At 45.9% G+C, this 16,128-nt stretch overlaps 1 protein-coding gene across 1 annotated transcript in view; it reads right to left on the bottom strand.

Annotated features, from left to right (window-relative positions):
- Nucleotides 1-9,847, bottom strand: part of LOC144107539 (sodium- and chloride-dependent glycine transporter 2-like) — a 107,412-nt gene extending 97,565 nt beyond the window's left edge. Inside the window, exon 1 of the mRNA XM_077640595.1 lies at nucleotides 9,592-9,847. Within this exon, the coding sequence (XP_077496721.1) occupies nucleotides 9,592-9,600 (9 nt within the window). The 5' untranslated portion in view covers nucleotides 9,601-9,847. The remainder of the gene's footprint in view (nucleotides 1-9,591) is intronic.
- Nucleotides 9,848-16,128: the final 6,281 nt, after the last annotated feature.

Genomic DNA, 16,128 nt, shown 5'->3' with positions numbered 1-16,128 from the left:
CACCACGCCCGCGTGAGAACGAGCTGGTGTCAAGCTGGTGTACATCACGGTGACCCCTGGCGGCCGGGGCGGAAGGAAAGGGGAGGCGCAGGTAGCGCCCTTTCTTGGGCAGCGCGGCAGTCAAATCGCGAGGAGGAACAGACCCGTCCGGCTTAATGGCTCGCGGCAGGCATAAGCACGTCACGTAGTGCTTGCTGCCTTTTACTCGCACTCGAGCTCGTCAAGTCCGTGTGTTAAATGGAAAGGGGGAGTGGGAGAGAGAGAGAGGGGTGGGGGGGGGGGGGGGGTTAGTAAGCACGATCGTTCACGAGCTATAAGCGTGTTGGAAGCCATCCAGCAGGAGGTCCCGATTAGTAGAGTGCATGCGGCGACGATTCCAGCCGCCGCTCTCAACGATATACAGAGAAGCCGGTTCACGTGCATGGATGCCTCCTGTTTACGCCTGCCTGCTTGCCTGCCAAGTGAATAAGTTGCTTCTCAACGGTGGCGGGTCCTGATGTGCCCTGAGGGCTTTGCGCATGCACGCACCAGGCGTGCTGTCTGGCTAGTTCTGTGCAGTGGTTAGAAGGCCGGGAATGTGCCAAGACGAGAGTGCAGCTTCTGATCGTAACTAAGTAGAAGTGCCGCGTACGCGGGAGGTCACCGGGTAGTCACCGGTTTTCATTAGATAACAAGTTTTCCATTGGCCAGGCGTTCGGCTTCTGTGGGGTGAAATTCTTGGGGCAAATGGGCCTTTGATTCCTCCTCGTGCTCATTAGGCCACACGTTGTTTGCCGAAGGTTCAATATCCCAAACCCAAGCATCACGTGTAATTGTTCCAATATTGGAAATATATTAGCAAAGGCCGGTCCTACAAAAGACCGTAGTGAAACCATACTATTCCAATGTTGGGCCGATTATCTGGGCTGCTTGGGATTGAATCGAACGAGCACAATCAACGGGAAAAAATATTGCCGAGCAGCAGCATTTGTGCTTTAGCTATTTCGCCTGACATATTAGCAAGGCGGAATATTTCGTTCGATGCCGAAAATAGTCGCAAGGGATACGAACGTATTGACGTATCCAGACTAGATATCGGCATCGGGGTGTCCATGCGTGGAACACTCTACAATTAAGTGAAGAAGGAAGGATAAGGAAAGGTGTAGTTGACCTGAATCTACGCGGCGATGCATGACTGATTTTAGTTCAGCTTCCTTTCACTTGTGAATTCTCTCTTCATTCTGCACGCGGCGGTCATAGTGGTGATCATGATGCCAGTCGATATACCCGTGTTCTCTGCTGATGAATTTTTGTAGTATATATTATACTTTTTGTATCATAGTGCGAAAGTGAGGTTTGATTATCTTTCTTTTTATTGTCGCCACACCCTTGTCATCTACAGAGTCATTAGTGGCAAGAAGGGAAACTGAAGTTCCTCACATTAATTATCTGCCTTAACGATCACTCTTTTTGCATGACAAGAACAGTGTCATTGAAGTGGCAAGCAATTAACAGAAGAAAAACTGAAATTCCTGGCATTAATTATCTGCCTTAACGATCGCTTTTTTGCATGACAAGAACTGTTTCCTCGAATAATGTTTGCGTTATAACCACTCTTGAGTACGCAGAGCTGACAAAGAGGAAATGCTCACGTCACTCAGTACGTCAATCCTTCGCTGCCAAAGCCATCGACCCACTTAATCGTCATAAGCCACGATTTTCAACCCATTGTTTGCCTAGCTCTCACAAATTTTTTAGACAGTCTATAGACTGCCCATAGACTTCTGTCTATAAAGTATATAAACTCTATAGACAAACCCTAGAGAACAGTCTATAGGCAATAAAAATCCTATAGGCACTCTATAGACAAGCTATAGATTTATAGCTATACACTTTTCGTAGACGTTTGTCTATAGACAGTCTATAGAATATGAATAGAGAAATATATATATATATATATATATATATATATATATATATATATATATATATATATATATATATATATATATATATATATGAAGGCAATAGAGTCTATAAGAAGTCTATAGACTCTTTATAGACCATTTCTGTAACGGAGGTCCCAGGTAATCATTACAGGTGCTTTCCAGTATATTTAGGAGCACGGTAGTATACCTCTAAGGTTAGAAAAAGGGTTCCGGAAACAACTTACTGACCCCCGACTCCAGCGTGCTCTATTGCAACCCTGACGCAACTTAGCGTAACTTCTCAGGGGAAATGAACAGAATTCCTGGCAGAAAAAGGATGAAGGTTCCTAGAACTTCCAAGACGTGCAGTCACGCCGGCAACCATGGCGAACGCTTCTCGCAACAGCATATGCGATGTTGTAACCAACTTGACTTTCATGGAGGCGGGTTTTCACGCGGCTATCCTCTCGCTTATTTTTGTATATATATTATTGTTAATTTGCTGCCTGCCGCGTCTGGTAATTTTATTCAGGTCTACGTGGCTCGGGTAAGCGTAGACGCCAAAGCCGACAGATTTGCACTATATAGCTCTCTACAGAGAGCGCCAACAGCTGCTGTAAACTTTACGTGGATAGCAGTGGCGTCATAGCGGGCGACATGTTTGAGACTAGAAGCACTGTCGAAAATCTGAGCCTTTTCCTAATCCGCGTATCGCTACCTGCTCTCTGACCTGCACCGCGGAAGCTTCCCGCCATCATGGCGCTTGTGACGTCACCTGCGACTCACGTGTACAATGGTGCCCTGTTAATATGGAGGACTCGAATTACGGACAATTTTTATTGCACACCACAGCCATCGTTCGGTTCATGAAACCGGAACTGAAACAGCATCGAGAATAAATGCACTTATAAATTATTCAGCGGTCGAAAGGGGACACACAGAGTGCTTCGTGTGTACTTGTGCCTAACGCGTCATTTGAAAGAAGAAAGCATGCGAGCAAAAATTTGCTGTAACGAAGGTCGCAGATACGCGTACACAGTCGTCCAGTTCTAAGGCGAAAAACGGGAGCTCGTGATTCAGTGAAGCAGCAGCTCCGAAAAGCGTCGTTCATGAGTAATGTCTGCATTATTGGGTACAGTCGCGACCATAATAACGCTGATCACGCTTAGACCATCAAACTCATCTCGTTTCTAACCCAGTGAAAATTAGGATGTACTTTAAACATAGGCTAGAAAATGACGGTGGTGCGTCCGGGTGTAAACCCAAGAGTCCTTGCCATATTCTCCTGCAGAACGCATGAGAAATATTCAAACGCCAAAGCATGCTCCGCTTCCAATTGGCCACACGTGTACGTGCAACAAGAATGAGGACGTTGACAGCTACACCGCCTCCCCGCGCAGGCTGTGCCATCTCTTCACTTCGCAGGTGTCCAGCAGCTGGCACACATATGTGTTCACCGAAGGAATGAAGGGCCCTTTACGTGAAAATAGTTCATTTATTTTGGGAATAAATGCGACCTTGTCCGACATCCAACACAGTCCAATTCTCACCAGGGTGGTGAGTAGTGGACGCCGTTGGCCTTTCTGCTGCGTTGTCCAAGACGCTGTGAAATAGCGCCTTAACTGTTTTACTGCGGTGAGGCAGTTGAGTACACAGCAGCGACATAGCACGACTCAAAGGCCACTTACCCCAGAGGACATTCGTACAGTTAGTTATTGCCCTAAGATGCATATAAAGTTACACACTTAAAACACAAAGCAGTAAAAAAGGAGTAGAACCTCTGACGCACTCCCTTATACAAAAAGAAGTGCACTAGAAGACACCATAGTCCATTTTTACAGCTATACAGGCGTATTCGTGTTTAGAGTGTATTCTATGTATCTAGGGGGATTCCCCTAGGTGGAGTAAATTTCAATTATGAGAGTATTCACTCATTACCCTACACATCAGCGCAATCGTTCGGCCACAAAGGAAAACCAGTTTGTTCAACTTTCTTCAACTTCGCAGCTGAAAGAAAATTCGTCTCGGTCCGGGACTCCAACCCGACACCACCGCCTATAAGGTTTCCAGGTCGGTCTATCAACTAAGCCAAGCACGGCTAACATCGTTGCCACTTCGAGTTGTCACTGAATTAGGCGTCGCCCTGCCAACTGCTAGCCGCCTTGGCTAGCTTAGTTGGTGCAGGGACTGCCCTCGGGACAGGAACGGCGGTATTCCAGGTTCTCGAGGCTCCTTCCGAGGTGCGTGTCTCTTCAACTGCAAAGTTCCTTAGAAAGTCATTTGTATGCACTCATGTGAATGGTAATGAGCAATTACTGCCATAGGTAAACTTATATTATGTTACAAAGGTTAGCGGTACGTCACCGAGTAAGTTCAGCTGCAGGAAAATTGATCAGAGAAATATATTTCTTTTTTGTACGAAAAGACGCCAGTTAATTTCGGTGTATCTTAGGACTAACTCTGCAGTAATTTTTGACCACCCAGAAAAACTACTGGCCCTACCAATTTTGGAATTTGTTTCCAGACTTCTGTCACGCATGCCGTTGACGTTTCGCGGTTTGAAGTAAACTACCACACGTTTCGCCTACCACAACTTGCGAAGTTCCAAGAAACCAAAGACAAAGAACACATACATGTGGACAGGGCTTGCTTGATTCCTCAATCTTTATTTATGAACCGTTTGAGCTAAGTCTGGGTGAATTTTTCTTCTGCTTGGATCTGCACAAGACTCTGGCCAATTGCCCACGGTCGGTATGTGCCATTCCTTCAGAGGCATCAACAGCAACAGGGCTTGAGACATAATGCATGCAGGTCTTGTCCTCATATTTGTGCACCCTGTCTTTGTGTGGCGCCTAACGTATGCAACAAAACAAACCAGCCCAACAAACTGGCCTTTTAGATAAAACCACTTCCTTAATTGAGAAAGCGACTCTTTAAATGATGGAAAGAAAGAAATCCAGGTGGTATTTCTCTGGAGTGTTTGTGGAGTCCGAAAGATTACCGCGATCAGAAATCGGCGAAACAATGTCAAAAGGGTGAGCCCGCAATGGGGTCCAACACCGATGCAGTGCGCGAAATTTTCCGTTCCTATGTAGGAGACGAAAACAAGTTTCTCCTATCGTCGGTATGCTGATACGGAGTTTTTAGCGAGCAGCTGTCCCTGGGGTATTCTGGTGATATCCTTGTCCTCGCACTTGCAAATGAAAGTAAACACAGACTCGCTTCACGTGCCGACAGCCATTGTTCCCGGCAGACAGAGATGCATGATACAAAGAGGGTTGAAAGCAACATAAAAAAACACACCAGTGACTGTCTAGTTCTGTTCAGAATCATCGCTGCAAACAAGAGGAGGGCGAGCGAAATCGGAGCGACTCATCCGCGAAGCATGTGCACCGCGTCGTCCGAACGATGACCCCTTTCAGTGCGGACGGATGGCCAATAACTTGGAGCTGCCCCGATACCCGTGCTGTGGCAGAGACAGTGGCAACAACTGATAGAGAGATATACCGAGGAAAGAAAGAATGGCGGCAAGAAAGAAAGAAGGAAAGTAAAAAAAAAGAAAGAAAGGAAGGAAGAAAGAAAGACAGAAAGAAGGAAAGAAAGAAAGGAAGGAAGAACGAAAGAAATAAAGAAAGAAGGAAGGACAGAAATAAAGAAAGGAAGAAAGGAAGGAAGAACGAAAGAAGGAAAGCAATAAAGAAAGAAAGGAAGAAAGAAAGAAAGAAAGAAAGAAGGAAAGAAAGAAAGAAAGAAAGAAAGAAAGGAAGAGAGAAAGAGAGAGAGAAAGGAAGAAAGAAAGAAGCAAGCAAGGAAGGAAAGAAAGGAAGAAAGAGGGAAAGGAGGAAAGAAGGAAGGGAAGAAAAGAATAAAGAAAGAAAGAAATAATAATAAAGAAAGGAAGAAAGAAAGAAAGGAAGAAAGAAAGAACGAAAGTAAGAAAGGAAGAAAGAAACATACCCAGCAATTCTGGACGAAAGCATTTTGAGCGGGAAACCGTTTATGAACGTAGTTTTTCATATAATGTAAGATTTCACTACAACAATCAATACATTCGCAGATCACACGACGGCAGTCTTGTATTCTTTTTTCTATTCACTTTTTTGACATCGTCAAAAGCGTTCCCCACTGGTTTTCTGTGGCAGTCTTAACAGCTCGATGCGATTGATGGAAACACTTTGAAAGGAAGATTTTGCTACACACCAGAATAGTGGACCATTCATTCAATATCTTTCATAACCGTGTCTTACAATTTTCCAATTTTCAAATTTTTTTCCCGAGAAAGCTGGATATGAAAAGAAATAAATAAAGAAGAAAAATGCAAGCCTGTTGGCGGGTGATCTGCGGATATATTGATTGTTAGAGTGAAATCTTACATTCATTTCAACAGAAAAAAAGGCAGACGCCGACCAAAGGTTTTTGTCAAAACAGACGTTTCGGCTTCCATACGGAAGCCTTGTTCACTCTGTTCACGCCGAAACGTCTGTTTTGACAAAAACCTTTGGTCGGCGTCTGCCTTTTTTTCTGTTGAAATGAGTTACTTACTACCCGACCAGACGATATTTCGTCAAACCTTAGATTTTAAATCTTACATTGTATGAAAACAATTGCGTTCATAAACGGTTTCCCGCTCAAAAATGCCTTTTTCCATAATGCAGGGTATGTTTCCTTCTTTAGGAAAGTAAGTCTAAACACCATGGTGCCAGTGTTTTGCTTAAACAGTGCTGGATTCAGAGGGTGAGGTCCCGACTTTCTAGATGCGATGAATGTTTCGCTGCGCTTAGGTTTCCAGCCAGCGCTCGATTTTTAAGTTTGAATGCACTTTAACAGCGAGTGGCCGCATGCGGTCGTTTTCGAAGGAGAAACCGAACTCGGAAATCGTGTGTACGAAGCTGTTTAAACAAACGCAACTTAAAATTTAGGCTGTTTTGCCGGTAAGGTCAGATTTCGCAATGCGGAATCTCAAAGTAAGCCTCCTGGCCCATTGGTACTTTCTATTTGTTGAGGCAAATATTTTTCGGAAAGGCGTTTGCTCACTGGTATAATGAGTTCATAGAAACTTGCGTTACGGGCTGTGCGATGTCAGTGAACGTTAATTTCACATTTGGATTTCAGTCAAAGACAAGTTTCTGCCGGGGTGAGGCCTAAACTATAGGAAGCACGTGCGGCAAGCTGCGGAGAAGCCAGCCATAACGACGTCCCCGTTCCGGCATAACGTCTCGTCAACTCGCCCGCATAACGTCATGTTCCTACGATGTGCCTTGTTCACATTCTCTTTTCTCGGTGAAATCTCTAATGCCCGGTGTATGACGTATGATACAGATTGGATAATAATAACAATTGGTTCTTTGGGAAAAGGAAATGGCGCAGTATCTGTCTCATATATCGTTGGACACCTGAACCGCGCCGTAAGGGAAGGGATAAAGGCGGGAGCGAAAGAAAGGAATAAAGAGGTGCCGTAGTGGAGGCAACGATACAGATTGGATTGAAATTGGTTTTTGTGGAAAGGAAATGGCGCAGTATCTGTCTCACATCTCGGCGGACACCCGAACCGCGCCTTGAGGGAAGAGATAAAGAAGGGAGTGAAAGAAGAAAGGAAGGAAGAGGTGCCGTAGTGGAGAGCTCCGGAATTATTTCGACGACCTGGGGATCTTTAACGTGCACTGACATCGCACAGCACATAACGCAGGTTTCTATGAAATCATTATACCAGTGAGCAAACGCATTTTCGCAAAGTATTTGCCACAACACAGAGAAAGTACCAACGGGCCATGAGGTTTACTGTCAGATTCCTCATTGCAATATCTGACCTTACAGGCAAAAACAGCCTAAATTTGAAGTTTCGTTTACTGTTACATGGGCCAAGAAAAGGACGATGTTGAATTTTCCGCTTCACTGATTCGATACGGCCTTGAGCAGGACACCGTACATTGATCAGCGTCAGACGCTGATAAATTATTCTAATTGTTCATGTTAATTATGTAGTAATCACATCCATCTTACTGAACCTAGTTTTTTTTATGTAGCAACGAAATCCACCAAGGGCGTAGTTATCATCCGCCGTTATATAACTGCGCCTTTAAAACGAGGGTGCGACTGACGTTTGCAACCTCAGTAAATCTTGCTTGAACCTTTCACTGCAGCTTGACCTCCAAAAGCTCGTCGAAAAGGTGAAGTTCACACTGCAAAGTGTGTTGTTGAAGATTCAAATTTAAACGAACGCATTCTGTAGAAACTTCGTCCGAATCGTAGCAATATCGTCTTCATGGTAAAAAGCTCGCCCGTGTTCAAGGGGGTTTCGCGCAGCGCGTTCTAGTGCGCCTGCACTTCACTTCAAACTGTTTACCTGAACAACCATGATTTTCATTGAAAAAAGCATCGTTAGCGACTTATATCTTGAACATCAAGTACGAGTGTTTGCCCTCCAGCGGGCTGCGTGATCTGAAAGGTAAGTAGCTTCGTAATTTCGTCCACACGAGTAAACAAGTTTTGCCAACACAGCGAAGGTCTCAGCTGGAAGAAAACATAGTAGCATCGCAACCGACCTCGCACACAGTTATGCTCTTTGATCTGACCACTTGTAAAACTCCCCCACGGGACCCATGCATCAAAATCCGGTACCTCGAATGGTCCGAAATTCGAAAGTCATTACGTAGCGGTTAAGCTCCTTGGGAGCACAATCAATTCAATTGCTCAAAACCCAGAAGAGAAAACTTTCGGGAAACAACCCATGGGTAACTATAGACAATTAATCGTCGATGTCATCGCCTGCTAACCATTAAACGCTATTTGTCCACCCTGTCCACTTTCTGATTCGAAGATTCGTAACTTGAGCGATTGAACGACTCTGAACAGCTATGGACCTCCAATATACTTTTCCACTCTCACACGGGCCACAAAAACGGTAGTAGTCTCCAGGACCTCGTCTGCGTTTGTTTCCGTCACGTAGTACGAGATGGTGCCGAAACAGCCGTCTATTACCGAAATCTCAAGTAAGACCGAAACCGGCGACCTGCTGATCCTTCGGATAACCTCTGCAGCACGTGTTTAAACGAACCACATCGTCGAATTTCGAGCAGATATCGGCGATCCGTTATGCTGCTCCTCGATAGGCAGATAGAGATCAGCCTGAGGCGGCGGACGCTGCCACCACAACTAAGGCCGGTCTCGATGGGGCGAGGAAGAGAAAAAGAAAATAAGAAGCAAAAGCGACCTCAATTCGAGCCCGTGGAATCCACTTCCTGATGCCTGGCGACCCGCCTGAGCCGCTCTAGCACCGATAGAAAGAGAGCAAAGAGATATAAATAAGAAAGGATTCGCGCACAACCTCACACGCGCGCATAGAAGGTTCTCAACACGCGTAACGCGCTAGAACGTCGCAAAACGTAGCGTCGCAGTGTTACAATCTGGCGTGACAGACCTTGCAGACGAAGCTCCACGCCAGCGGAATCGTCGCAGGTGCAGACGACGTCGCCGCAAGCGCGCGAGAATAGAGCTTCGCCGCAGACGACGCGAAAGCGCGCGTCGTCTGCTACCAGGTGTCCAAGGCAGGGATCGCGAGAAAAATAGCAGACGGCACTCTTGCTACGGGCGCAAGCTATCGGTAAGCTCCGCCGGACGGCGCACTCCAACGCCAGCGACTTTAGCGCAAAACTAAAAGCGCCGCGCGGCGACGTTTCGGACTCACCGTGGGCATGGCTCCGTCGACGGCGCGCGGCGCTGCCTTAGTCCTCGGCGGCTGTCGACGAACAAAGCGCAAAACTCCTTTCAATTTTCGTCCCCATTCGCCGGGGAAGGGTTAACAGAGAGAGGGGGAAAGAGCGGCACAGGAGGAGAGAGAGGAGGAATCATTACCTCTCTCTTTCTCGACGTTGCATACGCTCTCCTTCGTTCTTGATGCGTCGCGCATACCTTGATCGTCGCCGCTCCTGCCGCCGGTGTTTGTCCTGTTTCTCTTCGCCCCTTTCTTTCTTTCTCGTCCTTTTTAGCTCTTGTCCTGTTGTTGTTCACCGCCATACCTGGGGGCGCGTTCACGCGCACGCGCGCGCCTTGTGACGTTATCTTATTGTTTTTTTTTTTACGCGCGGTGTCGTTCCGTTCTGTTCCCTTGAGGTCGTCTGCTTCTTGTTTTGACGCCGTCTGCTTTCTCTTTTCCTTGCGCCGCTGTCAAGTAACTTCCTTTCTTCTCCCAGGAAAAGATCAAAAGATAGTTCTTGTGCACCCGTGTGTTTTGACGTCCCCTTTTATTTTTCGTACATCTTGTTCGGTTCAACCGCTTTCCAGCAACAAGTGCCACTCCTCGAACGGAGGGACGACATACACTCATTTACTCCGACACAAGAATGCGCCCGGGTTCGAGTTATGCGCGACAAACGCAAAGAAGGATCAAGGCATGGAGACGTCACTACTGCGTACCGGCCTACGACAAGGCGAGGTCGTTCGCGCGAAGCGCCACGTGAAAGGTTAAATGCACTGAGCCGCATATATGGGCACTTCCGGCGGACGCGTACACGGTGTCGTATTTTGTCGAGTAGAATACACAAGAATATAAACTGCACCACGTAATTAATTAGTATTCACAGATATGGTTGAACAAGATATCCCAATCTGCCCAAGTACGCAAAGACGCGGTGCTGAGTTACTTGTATATGGATGATTTCGGTGTTTCATTCGGTTCTACACAGTTCAGTTTACAAGCTATTTAAAACATGTTGAGCAATTCAACAATCAGCATTTACAAATATACCTGAACGTTCAAGATAACCACCTAGCCCGATATAAATGAACGTGTGAGAGTTTAAACGCACTGAGCCGCGCGCACTGTACAGGGAACTTAAATTCCTTACATGAAAAAAACTTATCCAATTTACTAGCGAATTACAATGTGTTACGCAAAGGTCATCGTAAGTACGCCCACTGGATGGCAAATGCCTCTCCCATGTCTCTCCAATTAACCCTGTCATTTACCAGCTGTGCCAACCCTATATAGGCCTGAAAACTTCTTAATCTCATCCGCCCATCTAACCTTCTGCCGCCCCCTGCTACGCTTGCGTTCTTTTGGAATCCACTCCGTCACCCTTAAGGACCAACCGTTATCTTGCCTTCACATTACATGCCCTGCCCAAGCCCACTTTTTCTTGTTAAATCGACTTAGGATTTCATTAACACGCGTTTGTGCTGTGGCCCACTATGTTTTCTTCCTTCCTCCTAAATTCATAGCTATGATTTTCCTTTACATTGCTCCCTGCGTTGTTTTGAGTTGGAACTTTTTCGACAGCGGGCTCCGTTTCGGCTCCGTAGGTTTCCATTGTTGTTCACCACCTGAGAGCGCTGTCCCTTGTTTACTGCTCTCCAATCTTATTCTCCTAGATAGCTCATGCTCGTGGTCCGGATCTGCAGTCAATGCCTTTCCTGAATAGATACCTTTCCTTACCGCTGCCTGTTGTATATTGTTGTTCCCTTCAGAGACTGTTGAAAATTACTTTGGTTTTCTGCATATCAATATTTAGACCGACAGTTCTGCTTTTCCTGCCTACGGCCTTGATCACGCATTGCCACTCGGCCTCTAAGTTACTTAGCAAGGCAATGTCATCAGCAGATGGAAGAGTGCTAAAGCATTCTCCATTAACATTTTTCCCAAACCCTTCCATATCCAGTTGATTTAATACCTTGTGTCAACAAGCTGAGAGTAGCACTGGAGAGATGGTGTCTCCCTCCCTGACATCCTTTTTGATTGGGACTTAATTTTTTTTTTATGCAGGAGTACGGTGGCTGTGCAGCATAGATATATATTGCACCCTGATACTGCAATTCGTGCATGATTTTTTAGGCTACGACTGAGCAATAAGTACTCTCGTTTCGGTGAGGAAAAACCGTTTGCTATCTGTGACAGATAGCAGTTGGTTATGCACGGCGGGTTTCTCTATCGCCGGATCGATGGTGCTAATACGACCGATGGTCGGGTAGCCTTTCCGAATGACAGCCTGGTCCTTTAACGGCTTCGGTTAGGCAATTTAGCAATTATTATTAACAAATGTTTCTGAACACGGCGACCACCTGGCCAGGTCCGCCTGACCACGTGAAGTGTTAAAGGAGCTTACCTGCACACCACGTATTTCCCCTAAATTGTTCTGACCATTTTAAAAATAGGCTTTTAGTTGGAACAGTGCTTTGCGTAGCATTGTAAGCGGAGTAGCGCACCAGAATATAGCTAACGCGTGCTAAATAGTAGGCTAGTTAAATTATATGAAATAGTTAATTTTGTGACTATCACTTTTAGTCTATATGTGGAAGAGGTTCCTCATTCAACCTCATAGTATATTCTGTTAGCCAATTTATTTGGAGGTGTAATATCGATTAATATCAAGATCAGTTTTTACAATTTCAAAAACGCAATTGTCCTACGCGCTGCGGCCCAACAAATTTAGGTTATTTCGACGAGTTACGTGCACTGGAGATTGCTTCGCCTCAAAGCTTCTCGACAACGCATATATTGTGGTGTGATGGAGCCAGAATTTGCTTGTCAACAGCGTCGAGGGCGAGTGCGTTTTAGAACGTCTAAGACTGATTTGCATATTAATTACGGTATGTTACACGCCTCCCTATATATAAAAAGACGAACAGTAATAGCTAAAAAGCTAATCGTTGTTAGTTAACCAGCGTACCAGTTGTAAGTCTTCGCTGAATTCTGATGCGCTGCACCGCTGACAATGTCATACCGTAAAAAGCATTGTTCTAACTCCAGAGGAATATTTTTAAACATCGCAGAACAGCTTATAAAATCACCCGGTATAGTGTATGCGTGATTTCGGCGAGGGTTAAGAGGGCGTATTATTTTACTCAATGCAGTTAATAATTAATAAATTGGTTTTTGGGGAAACGAAATGGCGCAGTATCTGTCTCATATATCGTTGGACACCTGAACCGCGCCGTTAGGGGAAGGGTAACGGAGGGAGTGAAAGAAGAAAGGAAGAGACAGGTGCCGTAGTGGAGGGCTCCGGAATAATTTCGACCACCCGGGGATCTTTGACGTGCACTGACATCGCACAGCACACGGGCGCCTTAGCGTTTTGCCTCCATAAAAATGCAGCCGCCGCGGTCGTGTTCGAACCCGGGAACTCCGGATAAGTAGCCGAGCGCCCTAACCACTGAGCCACCGCAGCGGGTACTCAATGCAGTTCAATCTACAACTTAGTTAGAACTTTTAGGAATTGATTAATTAATATTTAAAAATATGGTCAAGGACATATCCGCACTGACCGCGAACGTATCTTCAACATCGGTGTTGTGTAGTAACTGTAGCATTTTATCGTGAAGAGCTTCTCAGCGCAAGATGTTAAGGTGAAGGTTCATTGACCTAAACGTAGCTGTAGCTGCCGTGACCATCCAGCGTCCGTGCAGCCGAGGGCGGCCCTTCGAGTGGGTGGCACTCCGCACAGGGTGCCACGAACACCACGGTGAAGCGATCACGGGACCACCCCGTGCAGATATATATCCTGGGTCTCGCTACTCGCCCTAATCTTTTCAGAACAGAAGCGCAATCGTTACCCACTCACGCGCGGCAAATAAATGATCTACGAGTGGGATCTTCTGGATCAAATTTTGTTTAAATCTCTGTTGTATGTGTTCTGTTGGTCTGCTGCATGTGTGTTGGGTTTCCTCTCTTTGCTAGCTTCACGGATGACCTGCGGTTTTTTTTTTCTTGTCTTGCTCTATACAGTAAATTTATATGCACCTCCTGCTAGGGCCAGAATACAGGCCCGCAGTATTTTGAAATAAATAGAAAACGAATTAATGAACTGCCCTTTATAATCGCGGAGATTCACATGAAGTTTCGATCTTTTTTTAGGAAGGGAGTTCTTTACCGCTCTTTACATTAATATATGTCCTTCCTTATCGAACGCGTTTCGCTATTAGGAAGAGTGTGTGGCTATAGTAAGATATAACTTATAAAAACAGCAGGTAGTTACAATAAGCCATGATAACGGAAATTAAATCTGGTTTTAATGCTTGAATGTATTAAAAAGCGAGAAACATCAAAATCCTTGAGCCTATGACGTCGCCTTGCGATAGACTTCTTTCAAGCGAAAAAAAAAAACCCTCAGCAGAGGGAAGCTTTTTTCACGTCGAAGAATTTTCTCTGGTGGTTCTGAATATGGGCGGAGCATCATTGAAAACTTAAGTTGTATCCGAGTACCGAGTTTGTTTCTTTGTTTTCTTCGCGAATTTGCATTGTCCGACTCGTAACTCCCCTTGCAAGCTCTCGAATGGCTATTGTGTTCACCATCCTGGGCAATGTAATGTGGTTTTTACAAGAACTTAATAATAGTCTCATGTAGCAGGACACATCTTAGTAATCGCATTAGGTGCTTTTTTTCTATATTTCGCGCTTGCCATTTCAGTAAGCATCGCATAATTGATGCCGTAATCTCCGCTTAGCTTAGCAGTATTTCAGCCCTGGTTTTAACACTGGTTTTAGCGCTGATTCCAGAGAGAGAAACGTTTCAGGGCTTTTGATACGAATAGGTGGTTAAAATAGAATTAAGCAAGGTTTCTCAGTCAGTAGTTTTAATTTTAAAATATGGCGATGAAGTTATGCCTTTTACACTGCTAAATCGACTACAATGCAGGTGAACAGGTACTCTGAACATACCTCGAGCGGCAGTTTACATCCGGGGACTGCACACGAGGCCTATTGTCAGTTACTCAGGTCGTTAACTCGGGAGGAAGCAACTACTGAAACGAAACAAATAACAATACGCGAACGACATGTCAAGAGGGAAACCAACAGAACACCAAAGGCTGACTCACAGCTCGTATATTTCCGGTTGAAGCTAAACTCAAAGAGGAGAAAAATAATGCAGAAACACAGGATGAAGAAATAACACGACGCCACGACGCGCTGACTATCAACTCGTAAGACGTACCAACTGTGTTCCTTAAGATGTACCAACTTGCTCAAGTATCCGCCGGAACTCAAGTATCCTTAAAGACCAACTCCGAGGATGTTGTGAAGATTTTAATTTGATAATCACGTGACATTCCTAAGAGACACCTCGCTCCCGGTACGCAAAGCAGTCTTTCAAAAACCAAAGCAGAAGTATTTAAAGAAAGTAAAAACCAGGAAACCGAAACCGAGTTTCGAGCAAAAGGTGACGCCGCGGCAGACCGTCCTGTGACGTTGCGGGTACTGTCCCAAAACCTATCATGTGAGCGTTGATTGGCCAAACTAGCGACTGTTAGCGAGAGCTTGAGTCGTTATTTGTTTGAAATGACATAAATCCAGCTCCAAATTTTTTACTTCAGCAAACAGAGAGGGAATATTGACAGCCCTGCGTCCAGTGACGTTACACACGCAAGGTTGCACGTAAAAATCTCCCCGACTGAGGCCACGAAATGGGAAAATTTTAAAATTCATTCGCGCAACAACAAAACACCGCCCCGCTGCAAAATATGACAGAAAGGGCCAGCAAACTGCAGAGAACAGACCATGGAAGTTTCGGTAAAATCAGAGGCGATAGAACATAATTCTAGCCAGAAAGTTTGCTGATATCAGGACCACATAGTAAGGCCTTTTTGAAGATGGTCCCTGACAATGTCATCGCTCTGCAAAATCATTGCAGGCTAGTTCGTGCTACGCCTGGATTACTATACTGTACTCCTGCAGTATTTATACCTTCTCGCTAAAGTATGCGGGAATCCTGGCTTCCCGCCGTTGCCTATCCGCGGCGGCTGTCGGCGTCCCGCAATGTTCCCAGTTCTCCTTTTCTTCCGCCGCAGGTGACGGAGAGGCGGCTGGGTGACCAATCACTGTCATTCGGCAACAGCTCCGCACCAGCTTCCAATGACCGTTGCCACTGGGGCATTTCGGCTGGAATCTGAGACCCGCTGCGGCGGCCGCGCAGGGACCACGGGGAGAGACTCCTCTCAGACAGCGTCAGGTGCGTACGCTTACTGTTCTTGTCAGCCGGCCTTTGCCGTTCGGGCCAGTGCATAACCAAACTCGCCAACAAGGGGTCCTCCGAGCTACAGCGGCTCGAGCCTGTCCATTGGGTTCCACCAACATCGGGTGGGGTCGCCTTGAGTTGACTGCCCACTACTCTCGCAAGCGGCCCAACGGTCGTCGTGAGAAAGATCACAGCACTGCCGCTGGGACTTTTAAGCATTTAAAGGACCACAGAAAGGGGTGTTTGAGCTTGACTGGAGGTTGAGGTCAATAAACGTC

The sequence above is a fragment of the Amblyomma americanum genome, chromosome 10 (assembly GCF_052857255.1).
Source record: "Amblyomma americanum isolate KBUSLIRL-KWMA chromosome 10, ASM5285725v1, whole genome shotgun sequence".
Classification (NCBI taxonomy): domain Eukaryota; kingdom Metazoa; phylum Arthropoda; class Arachnida; order Ixodida; family Ixodidae; genus Amblyomma; species Amblyomma americanum.
This window is presented reverse-complemented; position numbering and strand designations above follow the sequence as displayed.